We start from the raw sequence: 27,501 nt of genomic DNA, 5'->3' as shown, positions 1-27,501 counted from the left end.
AGATGTGGGCCCCGATGCAAGTTTAACAATGGGGCCCCCCAAGCACTCGATACATAACAATTGATACGGCGCACCAAAACCTGCCAATGGCAACTTCAGTGTCAGAGGTGGAAGAAGGGGATGGGGAACTGTTTGTTAATGATTACCACTATTCAAAGTATCTATAGAAGTGATTATTACCAGCACAGGACCAATAGAGAGCTAATACTGTAGTTGAGGGAGGGCCTTTTGGGGCCCCTCTGGCCCAAGGGCCCCGATGCGGTGGCTACCTCTGCACCCCCTATTGCTACGCCCCTGCTGCTGCTGTAAGGTGGGACAAGAGTGCAGAGGCAGTGGCTGACAGGCGGAAAAAGTGTACCACCGCCCGGGCATCCTGCAGCAGCTCGCTCATCCCCTGGTAGGTGCGCAAGAAGCGCTGCACCACAAGATTGAGCACGTGGGCCAAGCAGGGGATGTGCTGGAGGTTTCCCTGCTGCACTGCTGCTACCAGGTTGGCCCCGTTATCGGCTGCCACATACCCCACTTCCAGGCCTCTGGGGGTCAGCCACCTCCGCTCCTGCTTCCTGAGGGCGGCCAGGACGTTGGTGGCCGTAAGCCTCTCCTTCCCCAGGGTCACCAATTTTAAAAGGGCTTGGCAGTGCCGAGGCTTGGCGCTGCTGCTGCCGAGGCGGGCTTGCTTTCCGGGTGCTGAGGGAGTGTCGTGACAGGACCCTTCTGCATCCCCCCTGATCCCGCGTGGTGGCACCACTAGCTGGGCTGATGCGCTCTTGTCCTCCCTCCCTTCCATCAGTGTCACCCAGTGGGCCGTAAAGGACAGGTAGCGACCTGTCCCAAATCTGCTACTCCACGAGTCCATGGTCACGTGGACCCGCTTGTCCACAGAGTAGTCCAGGGAACGGGCCACGTTTTCCACCGCAAACTTGTGGAGTGCTGGGATCGCGCTCCTGCTGAAATAGTGGCGACTGGGGACTTGCCACTCGGGGATGCCAAATTGGAGCAGCGACCGCATGGCGCTCCCCTCCGGCACCAGGGAGTAGGGAAGCAGCTGTGATGCCATGGCCCGGGCCAGCAAGCCATTTAGTTTGCGGATCCGCCTGTGGCTTGGAGGCAGAGGCTTGGTCAGACCCTGAAAGGTGTCGCTCAGCAGGGTCTGACGACGCTGGGATGCAGGGGAGACAGAGGAGAGAGACGAACACTGGCTGCCAGCCTCAATGTCTGTGTCCTGAGCAGCCGAGGTGGAAGAGCGCTTGCGTGCTACTACTGCTGCTGCTGTGGGGGATTCACGACCCTGAGGGAGGGAGGATGCTGCTGCGCTGGTGGGCCTTCTGCTCTCAGGAACCCCTGCCAGCAGTGCCTGCTTCCTCTTAAAGTCCGCATACTCGCGGCAGTGGCGGCTTCTCAGGTGGCCCTGGAGGGATGAGGTACCCATCTTGCTCAGACTTTTCCCACGGCTCAATCTTTTGCTGCATAACCTGCACACCGCATACCTTTTGTCATCAGTACATTCCTCAAAGCAATCCCACACTGGTGACTTTAATTTACTGCGGCCCCCACTAGCAGAGGGTGCAGCGGAGCAATGTGTGGTAGTAGTTGCCGGGGGTTGCATGGTGGTGGTGCCGGCTGAAGCAGTGTCCTGTCTACTTCCTCCACGCCCACTGCTGCCGATGCCCCTGCCTGACATATGGCGATATCCTTGCCTAGGCCGAGGTGACTCGTCATCCTGCTCTGACCATTCTTCCACGGACTCAGCAGGCTGCACATAGTTAGGGTCCACAACGTCATCATCAGCAGCATCATCATAATCCAGCTCTTCCTCTGACTCCCCCGCCTCCTCTTCTGTCCCTACATCCCCAGACACAGACCCCTCTTCTTCATCACCAGAACTCAACAACGCTTGTGATTGTGGCCCGATCTCAATCTCTGCCACATCAGTCCCCAGTAAGTCCTGTGCTTCTTGCATCAGCAGGTTCCCAGATGCCGGACTGAGGGACAGAACGCTGTCATCCTGGGAGGGCTGCTGACCAGTGGGTGCTGGGGTGGATGTCACAACAAGCGTGGGATGTTGGCTGCTGCTGCTACTGCTTGGAGTGGTGCTCACAGTAGAGGTCTGGGAGGAAGTCATGATGTCCATGAGTACGTCAGGTTCCATTTGCTCAACCACCACACGGGGACCAGAAACTTTAAAATATTTGGACAATGGCGTCCGCTGACTCGGCCCAGGCTTTGCTGCCCCCTTTTCTGCTGCATCACGACCACGTACAGCTGGGCGTCCTCTCCCTGGACGTGGAGCAGTCCCAGAAGTGGCTGAGGCAATTGAACTCCCTTTCCTCTCACCCCGCGAAACCCTGCCAGACATGTTGCTAGTAATGAATCACTGGATGCAGTGGGCACAGTACAAGGTCACTGAAGGATGCAGTGGGCACAGCACAAGGTCACTGAAGGATGCAGTGGCCACAGTACAAGGTCACTGAAGGATGCAGTGGGCACAGCAGTGGGCACTGGATATACAACTAGGTCACTGAAGGATGCAGTGGCCACAGTACAAGGTCACTGAAGGATGCAGTGGGCACAGCAGTGGGCACTGGATATACAACTAGGTCACTGAAGGATGCAGTGGGCACAGTACAAGGTCACTGAAGGATGCAGTGGGCACAGTACAAGGTCACTGAAGGATGCAGTGGGCACAGTACAAGGTCACTGAAGGATGCAGTGGGCACAGCAGTGGGCACTGGATATACAACTAGGTCACTAAAGGATGCAGTGGCCACAGTACAAGGTCACTGAAGGATGCAGTGGGCACAGCAGTGGGCACTGGATATACAACTAGCTCACTGAAGGATGCAGTGGGCACAGTACAAGGTCACTGAAGGATGCAGTGGGCACAGTACAAGGTCACTGAAGGATGCAGTGGGCACAGTACAAGGTCACTGAAGGATGCAGTGGGCACAGCAGTGGGCACTGGATATACAACTAGGTCACTGAAGGATGCAGTGGGCACAGTACAAGGTCACTGAAGGATGCAGTGGGCACAGCAGTGGGCACTGGATATACAACTAGGTCACTGAAGGATGCAGTGGGCACAGTACAAGGTCACTGAAGGATGCAGTGGGCACAGTACAAGGTCACTGAAGGATGCAGTGGCCACAGTACAAGGTCACTGAAGGATGCAGTGGGCACAGCAGTGGGCACTGGATATACAACTAGGTCACTGAAGGATGCAGTGGCCACAGTACAAGGTCACTGAAGGATGCAGTGGGCACTGGATATACAACTAGGTCACTGAAGGATGCAGTGGCCACAGTACAAGGTCACTGAAGGATGCAGTGGGCACAGCAGTGGGCACTGGATATACAACTAGGTCACTGAAGGATGCAGTGGCCACAGTACAAGGTCACTGAAGGATGCAGCGGGCACAGCAGTGGGCACTGGATATACAACTAGGTCACTGAAGGATGCAGTGGGCACAGTACAAGGTCACTGAAGGATGCAGTGGGCACAGTACAAGGTCACTGAAGGATGCAGTGGCCACAGTACAAGGTCACTGAAGGATGCAGTGGGCACAGCAGTGGGCACTGGATATACAACTAGGTCACTGAAGGATGCAGTGGCCACAGTACAAGGTCACTGAAGGATGCAGTGGGCACTGGATATACAACTAGGTCACTGAAGGATGCAGTGGCCACAGTACAAGGTCACTGAAGGATGCAGTGGGCACAGCAGTGGGCACTGGATATACAACTAGGTCACTGAAGGATGCAGTGGCCACAGTACAAGGTCACTGAAGGATGCAGCGGGCACAGCAGTGGGCACTGGATATACAACTACGTCACTGAAGGATGCAGTGGGCACACAAGGATGTCACACTGTGTAATGAGATGCTCATATGCCAGCGAGTGAGCGAGCAGTGGGCACTGGGCACGGCACAAGGTCACTGACAGAATGAATGAACAGCGCTGGCAGAGAGTGGCGGCGCCGGCGGTGTGACTGGCTGCCTGCAAATAGTACAAGTGTATAACTGTCACTGGAATATACAAGTGAACACTGCAGCTGCACTAACCTGCCTGCCTGCACTCTACACACAGATAATCCCCACTCCCACTACACTGCAGCACTGAACCTGCCTGCACAGCACTACACACAGTTAAATAATCACTAGACTCCCACACTCCCACTACACTACACTGACTACAACTAACTACAGCAATCACTCACTGACTAGCTAACTGTGTACAGTATAAGAGCAGTGTTAGCAAAAAAAACGCTTTGTTTTTAACACAATAAATGCACTTGCTCAAACAACAATGGCCTGGAGATAATCCTCTCAGCACCACAGTCTAGTAGCAAGGACAGAGCTTTTCCATCATGGCCGCCGCTTTATATTCAGGAGGGGAGGGCATAGCTCCCCTCCTGTGATTGGTTGCTAGGGCCTGGCTGGGGCACTCTGATTGATTGTGTCACTTCCGCATAGTTTGACGCATTTCCGCAAACCACGACTTCAGCCCCGGGTTTCACGAGCGTGAATGCGGATTTCTGTCCGCATTCACGCGAAGCCGAAGTAGATTTTCGTGGTTGAAAATCTATTCACGGATTTTCGTGTCCGAGGCGGAATGCGTCAAAATGGTCGTGAATCCACGCGTAAGCGTGATCACGACCTGGCGGTGAGCACCACTGTTTAGCAGTTAGATATCAGGTGATCAGCAGGCTGGGGCCAGTGAGCTTATGCAAGCAAACATGAAATCTAGCAGGTTTCTGAAGATAGTGAAGCCAAGTCAATCATGTTACATAAGGAGTCATGAATCCCATTCCACAATTTAAACCTTCTGTTAATGTCTTGAACATTTTCATAAATTTGTACTCAGAAATCTTTCTTGCTTGTTCATTTTTGAAGTTACCCTTAAGAATAGGTACTTTGAGATCTTGCATGCTGTGTCCTGGTTCACAGAAGTGTTGGCCCACTGGTGTGTCCATTTTACCTTCATTGATTTTAAAACGGTGATGGTTCATTCTTGTGCGCAGTTTTTGTCCTGTTTCTCCTATATAGATTCCTCTTGAGGGGCATTTCATGCAGCGTATCATGTATACAACATTGGATGACTCGCAGGAAAATTGGTCTGATATTTGACTACTGTGGTCTGATATTTGACTACTGTGTGCCGGGTTTGAAAAACCCGGCACACAGAACAGTGCTGATGTCGCAGTAGCGCGCCGAGTCCAAAAAAGGACTCACTCCGTTTGGTATCTGTAGTGGCCCCATCTGAAAAAACTCTTGGGACTGATGATACCCAGTCAGACTGAAAAGCTGGGTATGTAATTATGCTTATTAGCCATTGTCACCACCACTGACATGCGGCATGTAAGGTTTCATATTTACCTTTATAACAGTAGCCAGGCTCGGACTGAGCCACCAAACCACCGATGGTCCCATCGGTGGGCCCCGACTGCCCCGCCTCCTGGGGGCCCCAGAGCTAAGAGGGAGGAGGGCACAGCTTGGAAGGGGGGAAATTGGGCACAGAGCGGCGGGGAGGGAGGGAAGCCTCCCCCCCCTCCCTCACCTAGGGCCCCCCCCCCCTTCCGCGCACACCCCCCTCCTCCAGAAGTGCAGCCAGCAGCGAGCGGAGAATAGCTGCAGAGCTTCAGATGATGCTAGCTCCGCTCCGCATGCCACTGCTGCCCTGCTGGTCTCTGTCTCCTACAGTGACGCCGTCACTACAGGAGACGGAGACCAGCAGGGCAGCAGCAGCATGCGGAGCTAGCATCATCTGAAGCTCTGTAGCTATTCTCAGCTCGCTGCTGGCTGCACTTCTGGAGGAGGGGGGTGCGCGGAAGGGGGGGCCCCTAGGTGAGGGAGGGGGGAGGCTTCCCCGCTGATCTGTGCCCGCTGACACCCCTTCCAAGCTGAGGGGGACTTGCATTTTGTGGGGGTATCTGCCACCAACCGGAATTGCATTGTATGGGGGTATCTGCAGCCAACCTGATTGAATTTTGTGGGGGTATCTGCAGCCAACCTGTTTGCATTTTGTGGGGGTATCTGCAGCCAACCTGTTTGCATTTTGTGGGGGTATCTGCAGCCAACCTGTTTGCATTTTGTGGGGGTATCTGCAGCCAACCTGTTTGCATTTTGTGGGGGTATCTGCAGCCAACCTGTTTGCATTTTGTCGGGGTATCTGCAGCCAACCTGTTTGCATTTTGTGGGGGTATTTGCTGCCATTTGACTACTTTATGAACTATCATGAGGCATGTAACTACTTGAATATTTTATCTAAAATGTATCTGGTCAGACCTAATCTCTGTGAATAACACCGCTACTTATTTTGTGCTTTGTATTTTTTTTTAAGTCTGCCCATGACTCATCATGACCATGCCGATGTTCCAGTGCATGGTGACACCCATTTAGTTTTGCTGCGTCGCGCTGCGCGCGCCGCATTTAGACATATCCCTATTGGAGACTGTCCTCAGAATTGCTCAAAATCTATTCCCTACCATACAGTCGTGCAAAATTTCTAGAGTACATGTGTATGTGAGCCCAAAATGGGAAGGGGGGGGGAGGAGAGGGGGGCGGGCCCCAGGCTGAAACTTCCTTGGTGGGCCCTTGGTGTCCCAGTCTGACCCTGACAGTAGCTAACCTAAAATTCTGTTAATAACCTATCATGCTATAATAGCCTATAGTGCTGACGTAGTGAGAAGTAGCAGAATGCTGTATATTTAGATGGGTTCATAGCTATGTGCATATAATTCTTCTTTGTGTCTGTTTTTGTACACAATTTCTCGTCTGGTGGAAACCCCATGAATAAACGTCCTTCAGTGTATTCCAATGGGACAGCTCTATCTACATGAGATTAGAGTTTCTGGTTGTGAAACTTGCGTGCAGGTGTGGCTTTATGTCAATTATCTGCACAGCATCATTCACTGTAGTGACCAGGCTGTGAAAGTGGCTGCAACAGGGAAATAAAACCTGCCACGGCTGTGTTACTTCTAGAAAGTTTGTGTATCAGTTGTTATGTGTATAAGGTGCACCAAGCCTTAGGCCTGGCTCACACTAGGGACGTTGCTGTACTCTTTTCCCAGCGCATTGCACTGTGTGCTTTGCTAGGGACAAGCTTTTTCCATTAATTCTAATGTACCACGTTCACATCTATGCGCTTGGTTATTGGGAATGGGTGTGCTTTTTTTGCCCATAGACAAGAATAGCAATGCGCTTTGGAGATGCGTTTTTTTACCCCTGATTAAAAACAAAAACATTTTCAAATGAAAACAAATCTTTATTAACTGCTACATCAAATAAGCAAAACGTGCTGAACAAAAATGCGCTCAAGAGTGTTTAGGTGCCTGTAAAACGCGTGGGTTCCGCTTAGAAGTGCAGCCTACTAAAAATGCCTTATGAAACGCGCAACAATATATGCCTCTTTGTCATGCGCTTAAATACTGAACGCACCCAATGTGAGCGAGGCCTCTGGGCCTTTTTCTATTTAGTTGAATTCACTGTGTTTCCCTGTATGTGAATTAGGATGGGGAAACGCAGGCTATTGAAATCAATAGGCTGCTGCCTGATTTGCATGCAGGGAAAAAAATTGGTCGGCATGTGTCATTTTTCTGCATCCCGCATAAAATTCCCTATAGCCATGCATGGCACAACTAGAGGGATTCGTCTTGCAAGACGCATGGCAGCACACAGTGGAGTAGGGCCCTAAATCCTTCTTTGAACATTTCCCATTGGCTGAGCAGTATTTGCAGTAGGCGAGACACACAGGTCAACTGCTGCTGAGGTTACGTTACCCCTCCCCTCTTACAGTTGTAAAATATTCAGAGCGGTTAGAGATGTGGCACCAGCATCAACTGCCGCCCGTGTGCCACTGAGGGAGGACACAGCAGCTGTTACACCTCTGATCATTACACATTTTACATGGAGTCAGAGCTGTCACTAAATACAGACATGTATTTATTACTAACAATCATCTTTACAATATCAATTTAAAAATAAATACAGTGTTCTCATTGTTAATGTGGTTTCCTGTAATAAATAACATTCCGTGGGTTGGTTTATCTTTACTATCATTATATAGAATACGAAAGCCTGAAAACAGCCAGCAGGTGAGACCACCAGAACATACCGGAAGCTGATGATGTCACAATGCTTACAGGGCACTGCTGCTGGCCAATCAGAAGCTGCCCAGGAAGGCTGAGTGATGATGTCACAATGCTGACCTGCTGTATATATACCTGGTCACTCAGACCAGCTGTCACTTGCTTTGTTTTCACTGTACAGTGAAGGCGATTTTCCTTGCGTTGCTTGAGCGTGCTTTACTACTTGCTAGTGAAGTGTTCACAACACAACCCCCCAACTGTTCTTTTCAGAACACACCCCAACTGTTCTTTTCAGAACACACCCCAACTGTTCTTTTCAGAACAACCCTCATCCAAGTATGGAGGAGGATCTGGTACTTGAGATTACCACCAATCAGGTACCAATGGCCCTCTTAATGAGGCGCACACCCTTGGCTCTACAGCTGTGGGCCAGGTATGAAAAGGTTCAGCTGAAACCTCTCTCTACCATCCTTGAGGAAGCTGAACCTTTGGAGGAGATCCAGGAAGAGGAAAGTGCAAATCTTGCTAACATTCAAGATGAGCCTGCCCTTCCTGTGGATCCAGTGGAAGGACAGGATGCCGAACCAGAGCTCCAGCCCACTGATGATGTCTCTGCTGACCCCCAGCCAAGAGCTAGGAAGGGAGGCAGATTTAGCAGATTTGTGGGCCGTGTCAGAGCTTTTTTTGGCAGACTTTGCTGCTGCAAAGCCCGTCGGTCTAGAGCTACTGCTGCAGGTAAGGACTATGTACATTAGGGGTCTATTTACAAAAAAGTGATAAGCTGTGATCAGATTCTCATTTCCCAGTCCCTACTTATCAAAAATCTAATGTAAACTTTTATGATGCCAAATTTATAGAAGGCCAACCAGGGATCCCACCTTCCCCCGCCCCAGTGATGCTGTGCAGTGATGAGCGAAAATGCCAATATTTTCTTCGCATACAATTTGCAAAAATAATTTGATTATCGAGTGAAAATTCCATTGACAATGTGTTCAGTTATTTTTTGTGGTTTTCTTGCTGTTTCACCAATCAGTATTGATTTTTTCGTGTTTTCACTGTTAAAATTGTTGCGGTAAAAATATAGTTTTGCTGCGTTGTTGCATTTTTCATGGTAAAATATACATTTTTCAAATTTTCGTGGTAAGAATATCGTTTTCACGTTTTCATGGAAAACGTGAAAATAGAAGCTAATTTTTGTGAAAAATCTATTCTCGAAAATTATTTTTTTGATGCGAAAAAATGTTGGCGAAAATTCGCAAGCAACTGCTGCTATGATCATTTTTGTATAATTATAAAGAGATAAAAGATCCTAAGTATTTCTGTGAGTTTGGTATATGTTATATGTGAACAAATGGATAAAAAAAAAAATTGGCCTGGAATGTGGAACCATGAATTGAAAGCAATGTAGAGGTCAAAAAGAACCTTATCATGGAGTGTAAACAAGGGTTAAATCACTTAGGTTACCGCCTCCCTTCTGATGAGGCCGCCGCCTCCCATTATGCTGCTCTCTGGGTAGGAACACACTAGGAAGAAACGCTAGCATTGCGTAAAAAGGTTGCCCAATTGATCTAATGGTGGCGATGAATGATCCAATCTTTTTCATCCAATCTTACCACTTATATGTAATGTAAGGGAGTGCCTAAAGTATCCATTCAATATATTCACACTCAGTTTACCTGCTACTACATAGATTTGGTAAGAGTGGACAAAAAAGATTGGATCATTAGTGGCCACCATTAAGGTGACTAGTCCAGTCTGATTGGTCCAATTGTGCAATGTGATTTGTCCAATCTGATTGGTTCAATCTATTTCACAAAAAATGAAATCATCCCAGAGTTAGCAGGGGCACACTACGGCTGTAAAGGCGAAAGTGTCAGAAGATGCAGGCTGGGAACGCACTAGGCGTTGCGTGAAAGGTTGCGTTTTGCTACATATGTGTTTCTGCATTTTTTGTCATAATGAAGTGCATTTTGAGTTCATTTGCGTTTCGCAGATGCGTTTCACACTTGTATTTTGCTTGCGTTTTACTGCATTTGTGTTTCCCACATATGAGTCACAAGTGCATTTTTGTGCATTTTGTTTGCGTTTTGATATGCATTTTATGCAATTTTTTGGAATGTGGCCAGTATTGAAAGTGCCGGAAGGTCCCATCTGCTTCCACCAGGCCCCTCTTGTGATGTCAGGAAAGTGATGTCATAATAGCAGCCTGTATACCTCTGGTGATATCAGGGAAGCTCAGCGCCTGCTTACATGCACAGGCTGCTATTATGACATCACCAGAGGGGCGTGGGCTGCTATTATGACATCACCAGAGGGGCGTGGGCTGCTATTAGGACATCACCAGAGGGGCGTGGGCTGCTATTATGACATCACCAGATGGGCCTGATGGAAGCAGATGGGACCTTCCGGGCACTTTCCATCAGATTTTATGTTATATAGGAAGGTTGAAAAAAACAAAGTCTTGTAAAAGTAATACCTTTTAATGGCTAACTGATAAAGTTGAATAATGCAAGCTTTCTGGGATCTAGTCCCCGTCTTCAGGCGTATTTCCAGATATTAGCTGTAGTAAAACACTGATGCAGGGAAATGGCAAACATGAAGATGACAGTTGGTTGCTGTTTAGCAGTTAGATATCAGGTGATCAGCAGGCTGGAGCCAGTGAGCCTATGCAAGCAAACATGAAATCTAGCAGGTTTCTGAAGATAGTGAAGCCAAGTCAATCATGTTACATAAGGAGTCATGAATCCCATTCCACAATTTAAACCTTCTGTTAATGTCTTGAACATTTTCATAAATTTGTACTCAGAAATCTTTCTTGCTTGTTCATTTTTGAAGTTACCCTTAAGAATAAGTACTTTGAGATCTTGCATGCTGTGTCCTGGTTCACAGAAGTGTTGGCCCACTGGTGTGTCCATTTTACCTTCATTGATTTTAAAACGGTGATGGTTCATTCTTGTGCGCAGTTTTTGTCCTGTTTCTCCTATATAGATTCCTCTTGAGGGGCATTTCATGCAGCGTATCATGTATACAACATTGGATGACTCGCAGGAAAATTGGTCTGATATTTGACTACTGTGGTCTGATATTTGACTACTGTGTGCCGGGTTTGAAAAACCCGGCACACAGAACAGTGCTGATGTCGCAGTAGCGCGCCGAGTCCAAAAAAGGACTCACTCCGTTTGGTATCTGTAGTGGCCCCATCTGAAAAAACTCTTGGGACTGATGATACCCAGTCAGACTGAAAAGCTGGGTATGTAATTATGCTTATTAGCCATTGTCACCACCACTGACATGCGGCATGTAAGGTTTCATATTTACCTTTATAACAGTAGCCAGGCTCGGACTGAGCCACCAAACCACCGATGGTCCCATCGGTGGGCCCCGACTGCCCCGCCTCCTGGGGGCCCCAGAGCTAAGAGGGAGGGGGGCACAGCTTGGAAGGGGGGAAATTGGGCACAGAGCGGCGGGGAGGGGGGGAAGCCTCCCCCCCCCTCCCTCACCTAGGGGCCCCCCCTTCCGCGCACACCCCCCTCCTCCATAAGTGCAGCCAGCAGCGAGCGTAGAATAGCTGCAGAGCTTCAGATGATGCTAGCTCCGCTCCGCATGCCACTGCTGCCCAGGGCCGGCCTTTGGCCTGTGCGATCGCTCAGGGCGCCGGCCGCTGGCTTCCAGGGGGGGCGCCGCTCCGCTCTCATGCCGCCCGGCTGCATATTGTTTATTTATTTGCTCACTTGCGGCTGCGGGCTCCGGCTTGGTTGTGCCACCCGACTGTCTCCCTCTGGCTCCGCCCCCTGGTGCCGCTGGGGGTGATGGGGGCGAAGACCAGCAACAACTGCGGCAAACTCTTGGAGGTAGTGAGAGTCTCCCCCCGCGCTGCTGGACCCGTGATAGGAGGAGGATGGAAGCGCGCGGTGTGCCAGCCAGTGGCACAGTGTCAGCCACCCTGCCCTGACCTGGCTGTGTGACAGTGGGTGACTGGGTGTGACTGTCCCTCGAAACCCGGGCTGGCCATCTCCCGAACTGACTGGACCCCACACCAGTAAAAGTAAGGCTCCGCTCCCCAGGATATATATATATATATATATATATATATATATATATATATATATATATATATATATATATATATATATATATATATTTGTGCTGTCTGTTGTGTTAAATTTACTTTGATCATACTGCATACTGATCATATATATACACAATAAGTGGGGGTCATATATATACACACTAAGTGGGGGTCTGCCTATATACATACACACTAAAGGGGGATCTGCCTACACTAGTAGCCTATATACACCTATAATAGGCAGATCCATCCCCTTAGTGTATATAGGCTCTACTAGTCTTGTATATGTAGGCAGATCCCCCCTTTAGTGTATATATAGGCAGATCCCCCTTAGTGTATATATTATATATATACACACACTAAGGATCTGCTTAATATATATACACTAAAGGAGGGGACTTGCCTACAAGACTAGTAGCCTATATACACTAAGGGGGGGATCTGACTATAATAGGCAGACCCCCCCCCCTTAGTGTATATAGGCTACTAGTCTTGTATATGTAGGCAGATCCCCCCTTTAGTGTATATATATATTAGGCAGATCCCCCTTAGTGTATATATTATATATACACTATTTAAGTATTTATAGCGCCGACATATTACACAGCGCTGTACAGAGTATATATTGTCTTGTCACTAACTGTCCCTCAGAGGGGCTCACAATCTAGTCCCTAGCATAGTCATATGTGTATGTATGTATTGTGTAGAGCATGTATCATAGTCTAGGGACAATTTTTTAGGGGGAAGCCAATTAACGTATCTGTATGTTTTTGGGATGTGGGAGGAAACCGGAGTGCCCGGAGGAAACCCACATAGACACTGGGAGAACATACAAACGCCTTGCAGATAGTGCCCTGGCCGGGATTCGAACTGTGCGCGCGTGCGTGCAGGATGAATGGGGGGGGGCACCAAAATCTGGTTACGCTCAGGGCGCTGTGAAACCTAAGGCCGGCCCTGCTGCTGCCCTGCTGGTCTCTGTCTCCTACAGTGACGCCGTCACTACAGGAGACAGAGACCAGCAGGGCAGCAGCAGCATGCGGAGCTAGCATCATCTGAAGCTCTGTAGATTTAGCAGATTTGTGGGCCGTGTCAGAGCTTTTTTTGGCAGACTTTGCTGCTGCAAAGCCCGTCGGTCTAGAGCTACTGCTGCTGCTGCAGGTAAGGACTATATACATTAGGGGTCTATTTACAAAGAAGTGATAAGCTGTGATCAGATTCTCATTTCCCAGTCCCTACTTATCAAAAATCTAATGTAAACTTTTATGATGCCAAATTTATAGAAGGCCAACCAGGGATCCCACCTTCCCCCGCCCCAGTGATGCTGTGCAGTGATGAGCGAAAATGCCAATATTTTCTTCGCATACAATTTGCAAAAATAATTTGATTATCGAGTGAAATTCCATTGACAAAGTGTTCAGTTATTTTTTGTGGTTTTCGTGCTGTTTCACCAATCAGTATTGATTTTTTCAGGTTTTCACTGTTAAAATTGTTGCGGTAAAAATATAGTTTTGCTGCGTTGTGGCATTTTTCATGGTAAAATATACATTTTTCAAATTTTCGTGGTAAGAATATCGTTTTCACGTTTTCATGGAAAACGTGAAAATAGAAGCTAATTTTTGTGAAAAATCTATTCTCGAAAATTATTTTTTTGATGCGAAAAAATGTTGGCGAAAATTCGCAAGCAACTGCTGCTATGATCATTTTTGTATAATTATAAAGAGATAAAAGATCCTAAGTATTTCTGTGAGTTTGGTATATGTTATATGTGAACAAATAGATAAAAAAAAATTGGCCTGGAATGTGGAACCATGAATTGAAAGCAATGTAGAGGTCAAAAAGAACCTTATCATGGAGTGTAAACAAGGGTTAAATCCCTTAGGTTACCGCCTCCCTTCTGATGAGGCCGCCGCCTCCCATTATGCTGCTCTCTGGGTAGGAACACACTAGGAAGAAATGCTAGCATTGCGTAAAAAGGTTGCCCAATTGATCTAATGGTGGCGATGAATGATCCAATCTTTTTCATCCAATCTTACCACTTATATGTAATGTAAGGGAGTGCCTAAAGTATCCATTCAATATATTCACACTCAGTTTACCTGCTACTACATAGATTTGGTAAGAGTGGACAAAAAAGATTGGATCATTAGTGGCCACCATTAAGGTGACTAGTCCAGTCTGATTGGTCCAATTGTGCAATGTGATTTGTCCAATCTGATTGGTTCAATCTATTTCACAAAAAATGAAATCATCCCAGAGTTAGCAGGGGCACACTACGGCTGTAAAGGCGAAAGTGTCAGAAGATGCAGGCTGGGAACGCACTAGGCGTTGCGTGAAAGGTTGCGTTTTGCTACATATGTGTTTCTGCATTTTTTGTCATAATGAAGTGCATTTTGAGTTCATTTGCGGTTCGCAGATGCGTTTCACACTTGTATTTTGCTTGCGTTTTACTGTGTTTGTGTTTCCCACATATGAGTCACAAGTGCATTTTTGTGCGTTTTGTTTGCGTTTTCGATATGCATTTTATGCAATTTTTTGGGAATGTGACCGGTATAAAAACACCTTTTCGGTGTCCTCTCTGGCTCATCACTAGGAAGTCAACAGGAAGCAGAAATACATCATCAGACTTGGTTTAGAAAAAAAACCACATTAAAGACGCAATAAAAATGCAATAAAACGCTATACCTCTGCATGATTAAGCACTGAATGACCAAGTTTGTGATCTTTGAGGTCCTTTGCATCAATAATTTGTATTTTCCCCGTAAAATGAAACAAATCTGATTGGCTGTTTCTGGCTTCGCACCCTTTTCTGAATTTGAACCCCAGTGACCCAATGGCTAACTGTACCAGGTTTGAGGCTTGTGCCATTAACAGTGTAAGAATGGCAGCAATTTTAATATTCCCCTCAACATGTGAATTTTCATTGGCTTTTTTAGGCTCCACCCATATTTCTGAATATTCATCCCAGTCACCAAGTAACCAACTGTACAAAGTTTGAGAACCCTGCCATTAACAGTGAAGAAGGGCTGCAGTTTACATTTTCCTAGGGAAATCTGTTTTGACTCTACCCAGTTTTTGTAATCTTGACACACAGTTATTCAATGACCAAGTTTGTGAGCTTTCGGGTTCCTGGCATCAAAATTGTGAGAATGGAAGCAGTTTATTCAGCAAAGAAATCTGATTGGCTGTTTGTGGCTCTGTTCCTTCAGTGAATCTTAACCCCAGTCCCTTTGACTGTAGCAGGTTAGAGGCCTCTGCCATTAACAGTGTAAGAATGGCAGCAGTTTCAATATTACTCTTGAAAATCAATAGGTGAACTTTGATTGGCTGATTAAGACTCCACCCCCTTTTCTGAATATGAATCCCAGTCACCCAGTGACCAGCTGTGTCAAGTTTGAGAACCCTGCCATTAACAGTGTAAGAATGGCTGCAGTTTATATTTTCCCATGTAAAAAGTTAGTTGTTTTTTGCTCCGCCCACTCTTTCTAACCTTGACATACAGTCACTCAATGACCAATTTTATGAGCTGTGGGGTCCTTGGTATTAATAAGTTGCATTTTCCCATTGAAATTAAACAAATCTGATTGGCTGTTTGTGGCCCGCCCTCTTTTCAGAATTTAAACCCCATTCTCCCAGTGACTGACTGTACCAGATTTGAGGCCTCTGCTATTAACAGTGTAAGAATGGAAGAAATGTAAATATTCCTCTTGAAAATCAATAGATAGTAGTGGCAAACTGTGTCAAGTTTGAGAACCCTGCCATTAACAGAGTAAGGGTCCCTGCACACTGAAAATCAGTTTTCCGATTCTGATTACGTTTCCGATTTGCAATTCCGATTTTCCCTGAATAAAATCAACAAAAAAAGGGGGAGGAAAAAACTCAGCATGCAGTAACGATTAAAAATCGGAATTGGATGTAAAAAAACGATTAAAAATTGGAATCGGAATTGCATGCAGTGTGCAGGGAGCCTAAGAATGGTTGCAGTGTATATTTTCCAATGTCAAAAATTTTGTTGTTGGCACCGCCCACTTTTTCTAACCTTGACCTATAGTCACTCAATTACCAAGTTTATGACCTTTGGGGTCCTTGGTATCAACAATTTGTATATTCCCATTGAAATTAAATAAATATGGTTGGCTGTTTGTGGCTCCACCCCTTTCTGAATTTGAACCCCAGTCACCTAGTGACCGACTGTACCAGATTTGAGGCATCTGCTATTAACAGTGTATGAAAGGCAGCAATTTAAATATTCGTGTTGAAAATCAACAGGTGAATTTTGATTGGCTGTTGTAGGCTGCATCCATTTTCCTGAATATGAATTCCAGTCACCCAGTGACCAACTGTGCAAAGTTTAAGAACTCTGCCATTCAGAGTGTAAGAAGGGTTGCAGTTTATATTTTCCCAGTGAAATTAGTTTTGCCTCCGCCCACTTTTTGTAACCTTGACACACAGTCACTCAATGACCAAGTCTGTGAACTTTTCTTTCCTTGCATCAAAAATGTGTGAAAGTAAGAAGTTTATCCACCAAGAAAATCTAATTGGCTTAATGTACCAAGTTTGAAAAACCTGTGATTAACAGTGTAACAATGGCTGCTGTTTACATTTTCCAATTTAAAATGGATGGCTGAAATGTGATTGGCTTTTTTATGCTCCACCCACCTTTTCTGAATTTTTAACCTCGGTCACCAAATGACTAAGTGTGGGGATTCTGGCTTGATTTCTGTGAGAATAGCAGCCTTGTACATTTCTTCCATTTACATGAATGGTTGAAATCTGATTTGCTGTTTATAGCTCCGCCCAGGTGTGCAGGGGGGACGCAAGACCCCCAGAAATTATCATCCCAGGTAGTAAGGGATCGGTATACCAAGTTTTGTTCAAATCGGACATACATACACACACATCCGATTTTATATATATATATATAGATATATATAGATATAGATAAATTGTCCAGCACTGTGTAATATGTTGGCGCTTTATAAATACAATAAATAATAATAATGATGATAATAAAGGTTGCATTTTGCTGCATGTACAAAGTCATGATTCTAGGCTAATCATTTTTTTATCTTTGTGTTCACAGGTGATTCTGGTCATGTGGTGGAGGTAGTAGCTGGGGATCCAGCGCCAGGATACCAGTTGTCGGATGCTCCACCTTGTGTGGATGTGGAGGAGCAGAAAGAAGCTGATGTTTCTGGTCATGTGGTGGAGGAAGTAGCTAGGGCTCCAGCGCCAGGAAATCAGCTGTCTGATGCTTCTCCTCTTGTGGATGTGGAGGAGAAGGAAGAAGCTGGTAAGTACTACATCATTATTGGTTATTACACATCTCAACTATGTAGGTTAATACTGAGGAATCTATAGCAATGAGTGTACAGCAGGAACACCAATAATGAGTGCTGACTCATTGCTATTATCAAGGCACATTACATAATGTTTCTACACTTTCCAATGCAGCAATAGTTGTTCCCTTTGCTCCCCACACCCCAGATAGTGTTGTCCCCCAGGGCCCTGAGCCAGCTTATTGCCCCATCCCAAGGTATCCCCTCCAAGCTAATAGTGGTCATCCAGGGCCCTGTATTGATGCAGAATGGCAGCAGTGCACTCACCTTTCCAGTAGCCAGACCTCTCCTGTGTCCTTCTGTCACCATCCCCTAACACTGGAGGCTGTTGTCTCTGACCCGGCAGCATGCTATGTGAGTATGTACATGCTGGCGGGTCACATAGGGCAGGCGCCAGTGTTCGGGGATGGAAACGGCAGAACATAGGAAGGGGGCGTGTCGGCTGGAGAGGTGAGTGTGCTTCACTGTAAGTACTGCATCAATACAGGACCCTGAGGGAGTGGACACTATTATCTTGGGGATAGACCTGGGGGGGCATCAGCCTGCTCTAGGGCCCTGAGAAATTGCCTTGTGTTCCCCTCTGGAAGCACTGGCCCTGTGCTCAGTATAGTGTGTTATTTCCTTGAGACACTTGCAATTTGATTGGTCCACTCTGATTGGTTTAATTGTCCAATGTAATTGGTCCTATCTGATTGGTTTAATCATGCAATATGATTGGTCCGATTGTGCAAAGTGATTGGTCCAATCGTGCAATGTGATTAGTCCAATCGTGCAATGTAATTAGTCTATTCGATTTCACTAAAAAGTAATCGTCCCGGAGTGTGTGTGGATGTAAGCAACAGCTAACCCACCTAGCCCGGCGCCTCACTTCTGATGCGCTCCGCGTCGCTCTCCATCTTCTGACACTTCCGCCTGTACAGCAGGACTTCCAGTTTAGATGAAAGTGTCAGAAGATGAAGAGTGGCATGGAGCGCACCGAGAGTGAGGCGGCGGCCTAGGTGAGTTAAAGGACAACTGCAGGGAGAGGTATGTGGAGGCTGCCATATTTATTTCCTTTTAAGCCATACCAGTTTCCTGGCTTATCCTGCTGATCCTCTGCCTCTAATACTTTTAGCCATAGACGATGAACAAGCATGCAGCAGATCAGTTGTTTCTGACATTATTGTCAGATCTGACACGATTACCTGCATGCTTGCTTCTGGTGTGTGATTTAGACACTACTGCAGCCAAATATACCAGCAGGGCTACCAGGCAGCTGCTATTGTTTAAAAGGAAATAACTTTGGCAGCCTCCATATCCCGCTCCCTACAGTTGTCCTTTAACCCCCGCTAACAGGTAAACTTTGTTGTTAAGGGGAAATAACCTGTGGTAGGGAAGTGGTTTTAATGTGTTCTACATGTATAAAGTCATGATTCTAGGCTAATCATTGTTTTTATCTATGTGTTCACAGGTGATTCCGGTCATGTGGTGGAGGAAGTAGCTGAGAATCCAGCGCCGGGATATCAGTTGTCGGATATCTCCCTTTATGTTGATACAGCAGAGGAAGCTGGTAAGCATTACATCATTATCTGTTAATAGGCATTGGGCCCGTTACGATAATTGGCACTAGGCCTCTGTCGCTACACTCCTCACAACCCCCCTCACCTCCCGCTCTTTTCGTCACCATCGCCGCAGCATCAACCGCAGGTCAGAGCGTACACGCCCGCACACCGTGCACAGCACACACTCGATCACCCCCCCCCCTTCCCTGTCCTCATGTTCTTCCTAACGTCTGCCCATGTGCCGTGCATGTGCGCTGGCCAATCAGATTGCACCCCCTTTTGGACCACAATCCCCTATAAAAATGCCAGGAAGTCAGCCTTGATAGACTCTTTCTGTGGCTGCAGTGTTAGTGAGAGCAGGGGCAGTGTGTTGCTGACAGGGAGAGAGTTAGGTAGGCCTGTGTTCTGTGTCCTCTCAGTGCACATTCTTGCTGCCACCACATTGTCTTGAATAGCTAAGCCCTTATTAGGGCTGCTACATTGTATTTCCTGCTAGTGTATTCCTCTTCGAGGGCCAGTGCACAAGTTAGCTGTTGGAGACAGGTCTGCTGGTCCTAATAGTGCACCGACCATCAATACAGGACCCTGAGGGAGTGGACACTATTATCTTGGGGATAGACCTGGGGGGGCATTAGCCTGCTCTAGGGCCCTGAGAAATTGCCTTGTTTTCCCCTCTGGAAGCACTGGCCCTGTGCTCAGTATAGTGTGTTATTTCCTTGAGACACTTGCAATTTGATTGGTCCACTCTGATTGGTTTAATTGTCCAATGTAATTGGTCCTATCTGATTGGTTTAATCATGCAATATGATTGGTCCGATTGTGCAAAGTGATTGGTCCAATCGTGCAATGTGATCGGTCCAATCGTGCAATGTGATTAATCCAATCGATTTCACTAAAAAGTAATCGTCCCGGAGTGTGTGTGGATGTAAGCAACAGCTAACCCACCTAGCCCGGCGCCTCACTTCTGATGCGCTCCGCGTCGCTCTCCATCTTCTGTCACTTCCGCCTGTACAGCAGGACTTCCAGTTTAGAAGATGAAAGTGTCAGAAGATGAAGAGTGGCATGGAGCGCACCGAGAGTGAGGCGGCGGCCTAGGTGAGTTAAAGGACAACTGCAGGGAGAGGTATGTGGAGGCTGCCATATTTATTTCCTTTTAAGCCATACCAGTTTCCTGGCTATCCTGCTGATCCTCTTCCTCGGCTCTAATACTTTTAGTCATAGACCATGAACAAGCATGCAGCAGATCAGTTGTTTCTGACATTATTGTCAGATCTGACAAGATTAGATGCATGCTTGCTTCTGGTGTGCGATTTAGACACTACTGCAGCCAAATAGACCAGCAGGGCTACCAGGCAACTGGTATTTGTTAAAAGGAAATAACTTTGGCAGCCTCCATATCCCGATCCCTACAGTTGTCCTTTAACCCCCGCTAACAGGTTAACCTTGTTGTTAAGGGGAAATAACCTGTGGTAGGGAAGTGGTTTTAATGTGTTCTACATGTACAAAGTCATGATTCTAGGCTGTTAGGTGATGTCAGGTATTGTGTGGTGTTGGTTATTGTCATTTGTTGCATATGTTCAGGTGTTGGGTCTGTGTTGTTTAGTCATGTCTCGTTGGTTGAATCGGTGGTATGTTTGAGCATTCTTCTGCTCAGGTCTTCATAACAGATTAATATTGTATGATAATGTTATCTTGATTTTGTTGTTTTTGGACATAGAAGTCCTGCGTTTATTTGCACATATATATGCAGAATTGATTGTTTTTTCTTGTTTCTTTGATCTTGTTTTTTGTTACAATTGGTCTGATTAATTGTTCAAATTATTTTATTTATTTATTTGTATTATAATTGTAAATAATATTTTTCTAATAAAAATCTACACTGTAAACCACATCTTTCAAAAAGGGGTTCATCATTTCGTAATAACTTCCAGCCAGCATCTGTGTGTCTGTGTGTGCTTTGCACTCGCCTCATTGACTTTGATGCGGAAATTTTGACATTTATTTGGGATACCCAAAAGTGGGCGGGGCTAAAAACCCAGCCAGTAAAAATATAGCTATTTTCTACACTTTTTTTCTCCTACAGTTTTAGGAGGATAGTTGTGAAACTTTGCACATCTTTGGCCTTTAGCGGTTTAGGTTTACTTGCACTTTTTTTTAATGGTTCCACCCTCCATGCCCCTGGGCCAGCCCACCAAAGACCCAACTTTGTCTCATAGATTTTAATTGGAGAATTTCAAACTACCGCCAACCGTACAGCCCTAAAGCTAATTGGTCCACTGTGCAATGTGGTTAGTCCAATCATGCAATGTAATTGGTCCAATCTGATTGGTCCAATCATGCAATGTAATTGGTCCAATCTGATTGGTCCAATCATGCAATGTAATTGGTCCAATCTGATTGGTCCAATCATGCAATTTGATCGGTCCAATCTGATATATCCAATTGCCGCCAACCGTACAGCCCTAAAGCTAATTGGTTCACTGTGCAATGTGGTTAGTCCAATCATGCAATGTAATTGGTCCAATCTGATTGGCCCAATCATGCAATGTAATTGGTCCAATCATGCAATTTGATCGGTCCAATCTGATATATCCAGTTGTGGAATTTGATTGCGCCACTCTGATTGGTCCAATTGTGCAAAGTGAGTGGTCCTATCTGATTGGTCTGATTATGTAATGTGATTGGTCCAATCTGATTGGTCCAATAATGCAATGTGCCTGGTCCAATCTGATTGATACAATTGTGCAATGTTATTAGTCCAATCTGATTAGCCCAATCATGCAATATGATTGGTCCAAACTGATTGATCCAATTTTGCTATTTGATTGGTCCTATCTGATTGGTCTAATTGTGCTATGTGACTGGTCAAATTGTGCAATGTGATGGGCCCAATCAGGCTGTATGATTGGTCCAATTGATTTCACACAAAAAAAAATAATTGTCCCGGAGTGAGTGGGGCAGTGTAAGCAAGGGCTAACTCACCTAGCCTGCCACCTGCCTTCTGATGTGCTCCACGTCGCTCTCCATCCTCTGACACTTCCTTTACAGAAGGACTTCCAGTGTAGGAGGTGGAAGTGCCGGAAGATGAAGAGCGGCATGGTGAGCTTTAGAATGGAGGTGGCGGCCTAGGTAAGTTATCCCCGGGTAACACAGCCCATGCACTGTGATCACATGACCAGCCCATCACATTTCTCCATGACCTCTCCTTTAGGGGAAATTCTAGGGTAGAAGGTTCATCACTATTTCACAGAGGCCACATGCGGGAGAATGCTGGCTGACATATAGAGGAGTGGAGATAAGTGTGAGAAGGTCCCGGCAGGAAAGATGTGGATGAGCACAAGCAGATCTCTCACTACCTATTAATCTCAGCGAGACATCTGCCAGTGTAGGGCTACCTTTACAATCATGTATAAGCTTTGATTATGTATACGCTTTGGCTTATAGGAAATCTCAGTAGATGATGATATTAATGTGATTTCTCTTTCTTTTCCAAGGCCCGAGTGGAATCCAGACCATCAGGACGCCACTCACTGTGGACAGCTTCAAGATCCATCACCGTCTTGGAGAGGGAGCATTTGGCAAGGTGAGTAATTGGACAGATTTCCCTGGAGGGAGGGGGAGGGGATGTCAGACCAGATATGGCTTTAGATAGTCATCTTTATTGGTCTCAGTGGAACTAGATATAGACAGGCAGCCCCCGGCCTGCAGCATTGTTGTATTGTGACGGTCCATCTTATCTATAGAACAATATGTTTTCTTCTCTGTCTCTTCCAGGTTCACCTTGCTTCCCATCTAGCCAGTGACCAACAACTGGCCATAAAAATGGTCAAAAAGAAAGACCCCGAGCTCATCTTCAGGGAATGTCAGGTCTTGGAGACCCTTAGGAAGGGTCCCTTCATCACCCAGCTATTTGGTACATTCCAGTCAGAGGTAAGTATTATTCCGTTCTACTATCAGCTCTCTCACCAGATCCCGTACCCATGCATCCCTTCCATTCCCCAAGAGCTTATAGAGATAAATGTATAAAGACAGCACTCTGTAAAACAGATGATTATCCAGCATAAATGCCCAGCTGGCACTTACATACCTGTCATGAGGTGTGCCAGCTCTGCACATGCCCTCCTTGTGTAGTAGGAGACCCCTTTATCCTGGTGCTGCAATGGTATAACCAAGTCCAGATTTATACTTTTTCCAGCACTAGACCAGCTTTCTTATAGCCCCTCTATGATCAGCAGCCCTTCTCTTTCTTGTACAGCCACCTAAGGCGGCATCTTCCCTCTTCCACTTGTTGCTGCCCACATGCAGCCTTCATATTCTATTTGCAGCCTCCTCTACAATATGCAGAAAACTCTCTTCCATGTCCAGCCATGCCACCTCAGGCGGGAGCCACCCAAGGCCCGGGCCTCTGTGGCCTTTACAGAAATCTGAGAAATTCCAAAAGGTCTGCACACTCCGTCAGCTCAAACAAAGCTGTTCATTAAACCAATCAGGTGCCAAATGTCCATTCAATAAACCAACGTGATGTTTCGGGGCCACAGCAGGTCCCCTTTATGAAGGCATGTACAGCACTGCAACCAAACAGTTACTATTCTGTACATGCCTTGATAAAGGGGACCCGCTGTGGCCCCGAAAACCTCCTGTCAGTTCATTTGATACCTGATGGTTAATAAACAGCTTTATTTGAGCTGACTGAGTGTGCGGACCTTTTGAAATTTCTTGGACTTTGGCTACGGTCTTACACCTCACAATCCCGCATGGTTTGCGTCTTCTTGTATAAATTTGCTTTACAGAAATCTGGACTTGGTTATAATAATTGCACATGGGACACCTGCTCAGACATATTATTCGGTGCAGTGCTGCATCTCACCACTAGAGGGAGAAGTCTCCATCAAGATTAGCTGACAGACAACGTTTTCAATGTTTGTATGAACACAATGTAAAATTACAACTATTCAAGGGAACCAGACAGGGTTAAAAAAACAGCTTTTATACATACCTGGGGCTTCCTCCAGCCCCATACGCATGGATCGCTCCCACGCCACCGTCCTCTGCTGCCTGGATCCGCAGCCACCGGGTCCCGTCATTGCCACGAGTCGGCCAGTCGGCCGATTCTCCGCATCACACGGAGCTCCCTCTATACAAGTACGCATGAGGCTGCCTACTGCGCAGCCTCATGCTTACGGGTATGGAGGGAGCCCCTGTGATGTGGACAATTGGCCGTGTCCGCAGGAAGTGACGGGCCCGGTACCGGCGGTTCCAGGAAGCGGAGGATGGCGGCGTGGGAGCGATCCAGGCTTATGGGGCTGGAAGAAGCCCCAGGTATGTATAAAAGCTGTTTCTATTTTCCAGGCTCCATTCCTCTCTGGTTCCCTTTAAGCTGTTTTTCAAAAAAATGTAAGGAAATCACCTCTGCTCCATTCCTTTATGTGCTGGTGCTGTCTTTGATATAACCCCTCAGAAAGAGAAAATAGCCGTATAATATGCTTAACCTGTCTTCTGTTCTGCCATTTTTTTACAGGATTACCTCTACATTGCCATGGAGTACATGAGCGGGGGAGAACTGTTGGAACTGATGGAACGGCTAAAAGTTGCTGACGAGCGCTTTGACCAAACAACCCTGAGGTAAGTTGCTCTGCTATTTTATAAAGCTAACAACTGCCCCTCTGGGGAGTTAATAAAAGCCCCTGTAGCCCATGGGGTCCCACCTCCCCATCCCCAATATGCAGAGCAGTGCAGGGAGCAGCGTATGTTACCTGTTCTTGTGCCACTCCCCTCCTCACAGCAGCTGTGCATTATGCTGCATACCTGTCACATGACATGGAAGAGGAGCCAGTAGCCATGTGGAGGTGTGCAGCACAGAGGCCACCCACTGTGGAGAGGATATCAGAGCAACATGGTGCTGCAAGCAGGTAGCGTGTGTGTGTGTGTGTGTGTGTGTGTGTGTGTGTGTGTGTGTGTGTGTGTGTGTGTGTGTGTGTGTGTGTGTGTGTGTGTGTGTGTGTGTGTGTGTGTGTGTGTGTGTGTGTGTGTGTGTGTGTGTGTGTGTGTGTGTGTGTGTGTGTGTGTGTGTGTGTGTGTGTGTGTGTGTGTGTGTGTGTGTGTGTGTGTGTGTGTGTGTGTGTGTGTGTGTGTGTGTGTGTGTGTGTGTGTGTGTGTGTGTGTGTGTGTGTGTGTGTGTGTGTGTGTGTGTGTGTGTGTGTGTGTGTGTGTGTGTGTGTGTGTGTGTGTGTGTGTGTGTGTGTGTGTGTGTGTGTGTGTGTGTGTGTGTGTGTGTGTGTGTGTGTGTGTGTGTGTGTGTGTTCTGCTAGTCTTCCTGTTACAACTATTCCATATTGTAAATTACCCTTATTAGAAAAGGTTGTGGTAAAATGCTTTATTTACATCACATCACTGTGGAGAAGTCATTTTACACACACTGAAATTTGTATTAGATCTTTTTAGAATGAGTAAGGCTGGGTGCACACACAACATAACGTTAAAAAAGGCTGCATTTTGTCATGTTTTCATTTTAAGTTGTGTGCATTTTTCGGTGCGTTTCCGATTTTTAACGCAAATGCGTTTTTCAAGCGTTTTGCGTGCGTTTTAATGCATTTGCGGTTTGCAGGTACAAAACGCATGTGAGATTTGTATGCATATTTTATGCTGTTTAATATTTCCATTTATGCAAATTACTAAGAAGACAACAGGAAGCGGAAATACATCAGATATCTTTATTTTTTTAAAACAAAAAGCATCAAAAACGCATACATAACTTAATACATTGCGTTTCAATTTACTTTCATTATGTGCGTTTTTGATGCGTTCATGCATAATATCCAACAAAACTAGCGATTTTAAAAATGCTAAAGTACAAACGCACACCCATGCATTTTTTTTATGCGGCCCATGGTGCATAAGACGCAGCGGTTTGCGCAACGCTAGCGTTTTTGCTATGTGTGCACCTAGCCACATGGATACATCTTTCTGCTTTATTTGTGTATTGAACATGTTATGCTAATAATTATTTTATTTCTCTTCCATCAGACTATTTGCTGCACAGATGATCATCGGCCTGGAGTACATCCACTCCAAGGGTATAATCCACCGAGACATCAAGCCAAATAACATCCTTCTGGACGGAGTCGGGAATATAAAGATCGCTGACTTCGGCCTAGCAGCACAAAACGTGTTTGAGCACGACACGATTAAAGGATCACGTGAATGGGCCGTGTACTATATGGCCCCGGAGGTGTGCCTAGAGATGGACTACGGCCACACCATAGATTACTTCTCTATGGGAGTCGTGCTTTGTGAGATGGCATGCAACAAACACCCATTCATGGTGGATTGTTATGATGAAGAATCTGCCGTTAGACGCTCCATTTGTAACGATTTACCAGATTTCTCAGAGGTGATGGACCTCACGCTGGAAGACTTCCTAGAGAAGCTCCTGTGCAAAAAACAGAAAGACCGTAAAGAACTGGTGAAAAACCTGAGGAAAGAGCCGTTCCTCAGCCGCATAAACTGGAAAGCTGTGGAGTCCGGAGAGGCGCAGCCCCCATTCCAGAACTACCACAGGAAAAACCAAGCGAGACCATAACTGTGCTGGATATCACAAATCTGAGGCACAGAAGTCCCGCCAGATAGAAGCTGAACGCTTTAAGTCGTATATAATTTGCCAGTGAGGGTTGGTGAGTTGTTTTGGGACACATACCAGCTTCCACCATCTACTCACTTGGGCAACAGCATTATACTATTTACATAGTTATAATAAAATAATGAAATAAAAAATGTAACTTGTCTTTTTGTATTACATTCTGAGATTGTAATTTAATGTATACAAGATACAATTTAGCAACAACAAATGGAAGGGCAGCTCCCACCAATAAGGAGTAGCAGACACGCTTGTGGTCCTACATGTCTTTGCCCAAAGAGGAATGAAGTACCAGTGTCAGGGCAGCCATCAGGGGGGACAACTGACACTGCAGTGATGGGCCCAGGGCATCTGGGGTAACACAGGGGGATAAAAGAGGCACAGGGGGAACAGAGGCAGACAAAAGAGGCACAGGGAGAAAAGAGATGAGATGGGAACATGAGGTCACACAGAAGGACACAAAAGAGGCACAAACTGAGGTGAGACAGAGGTGGACAAAAGATGCACAGGAAGATAAGAGGGGGACAAAAGAGAATGGATAAAGGATAAGAACGGACCTACAAATCCCTATCTCATTTGTTAACCGGGGACTACCTGTATTTTGCTAGTATTTGGCTCCACCCACAACATGCCATGGTCACGCCCACTTTTTGCCGCATCACGCTGTGCATACTGCTTTCTTCAGTATCGGAGCCATGCACATTTTTTGCCGCAGCACACTTCACGCACAGACACCGGGGTGGGGTGGCTAGTGGGCAGGCACAGCAACCAGTGGGTGGGCCCAAAATTTCTGATGGCGGCCCTGACCAGTGTTATAGAAGAGATTCAGTCTTAAAACCA

General features: G+C 46.4%; 1 protein-coding gene across 1 annotated transcript in view; it reads left to right on the top strand.

Annotated features, from left to right (window-relative positions):
* Positions 1-26,750, top strand: part of LOC137522252 (uncharacterized) — a 93,558-nt gene extending 66,808 nt beyond the window's left edge. Inside the window, exons 5-10 of the mRNA XM_068242282.1 lie at positions 17,232-17,441; positions 18,938-19,036; positions 22,523-22,611; positions 22,803-22,958; positions 24,547-24,650; positions 26,052-26,750. Coding sequence (XP_068098383.1) covers positions 17,232-17,441; positions 18,938-19,036; positions 22,523-22,611; positions 22,803-22,958; positions 24,547-24,650; positions 26,052-26,607 — 1,214 coding nt within the window. The 3' untranslated portion in view covers positions 26,608-26,750. The remainder of the gene's footprint in view (positions 1-17,231; positions 17,442-18,937; positions 19,037-22,522; positions 22,612-22,802; positions 22,959-24,546; positions 24,651-26,051) is intronic.
* The last annotated feature ends 751 nt before the right edge of the window (positions 26,751-27,501 follow it).

The sequence above is a fragment of the Hyperolius riggenbachi genome, chromosome 6 (assembly GCF_040937935.1).
Source record: "Hyperolius riggenbachi isolate aHypRig1 chromosome 6, aHypRig1.pri, whole genome shotgun sequence".
Taxonomy (NCBI): Eukaryota; Metazoa; Chordata; class Amphibia; order Anura; family Hyperoliidae; genus Hyperolius; species Hyperolius riggenbachi.
This window is presented reverse-complemented; position numbering and strand designations above follow the sequence as displayed.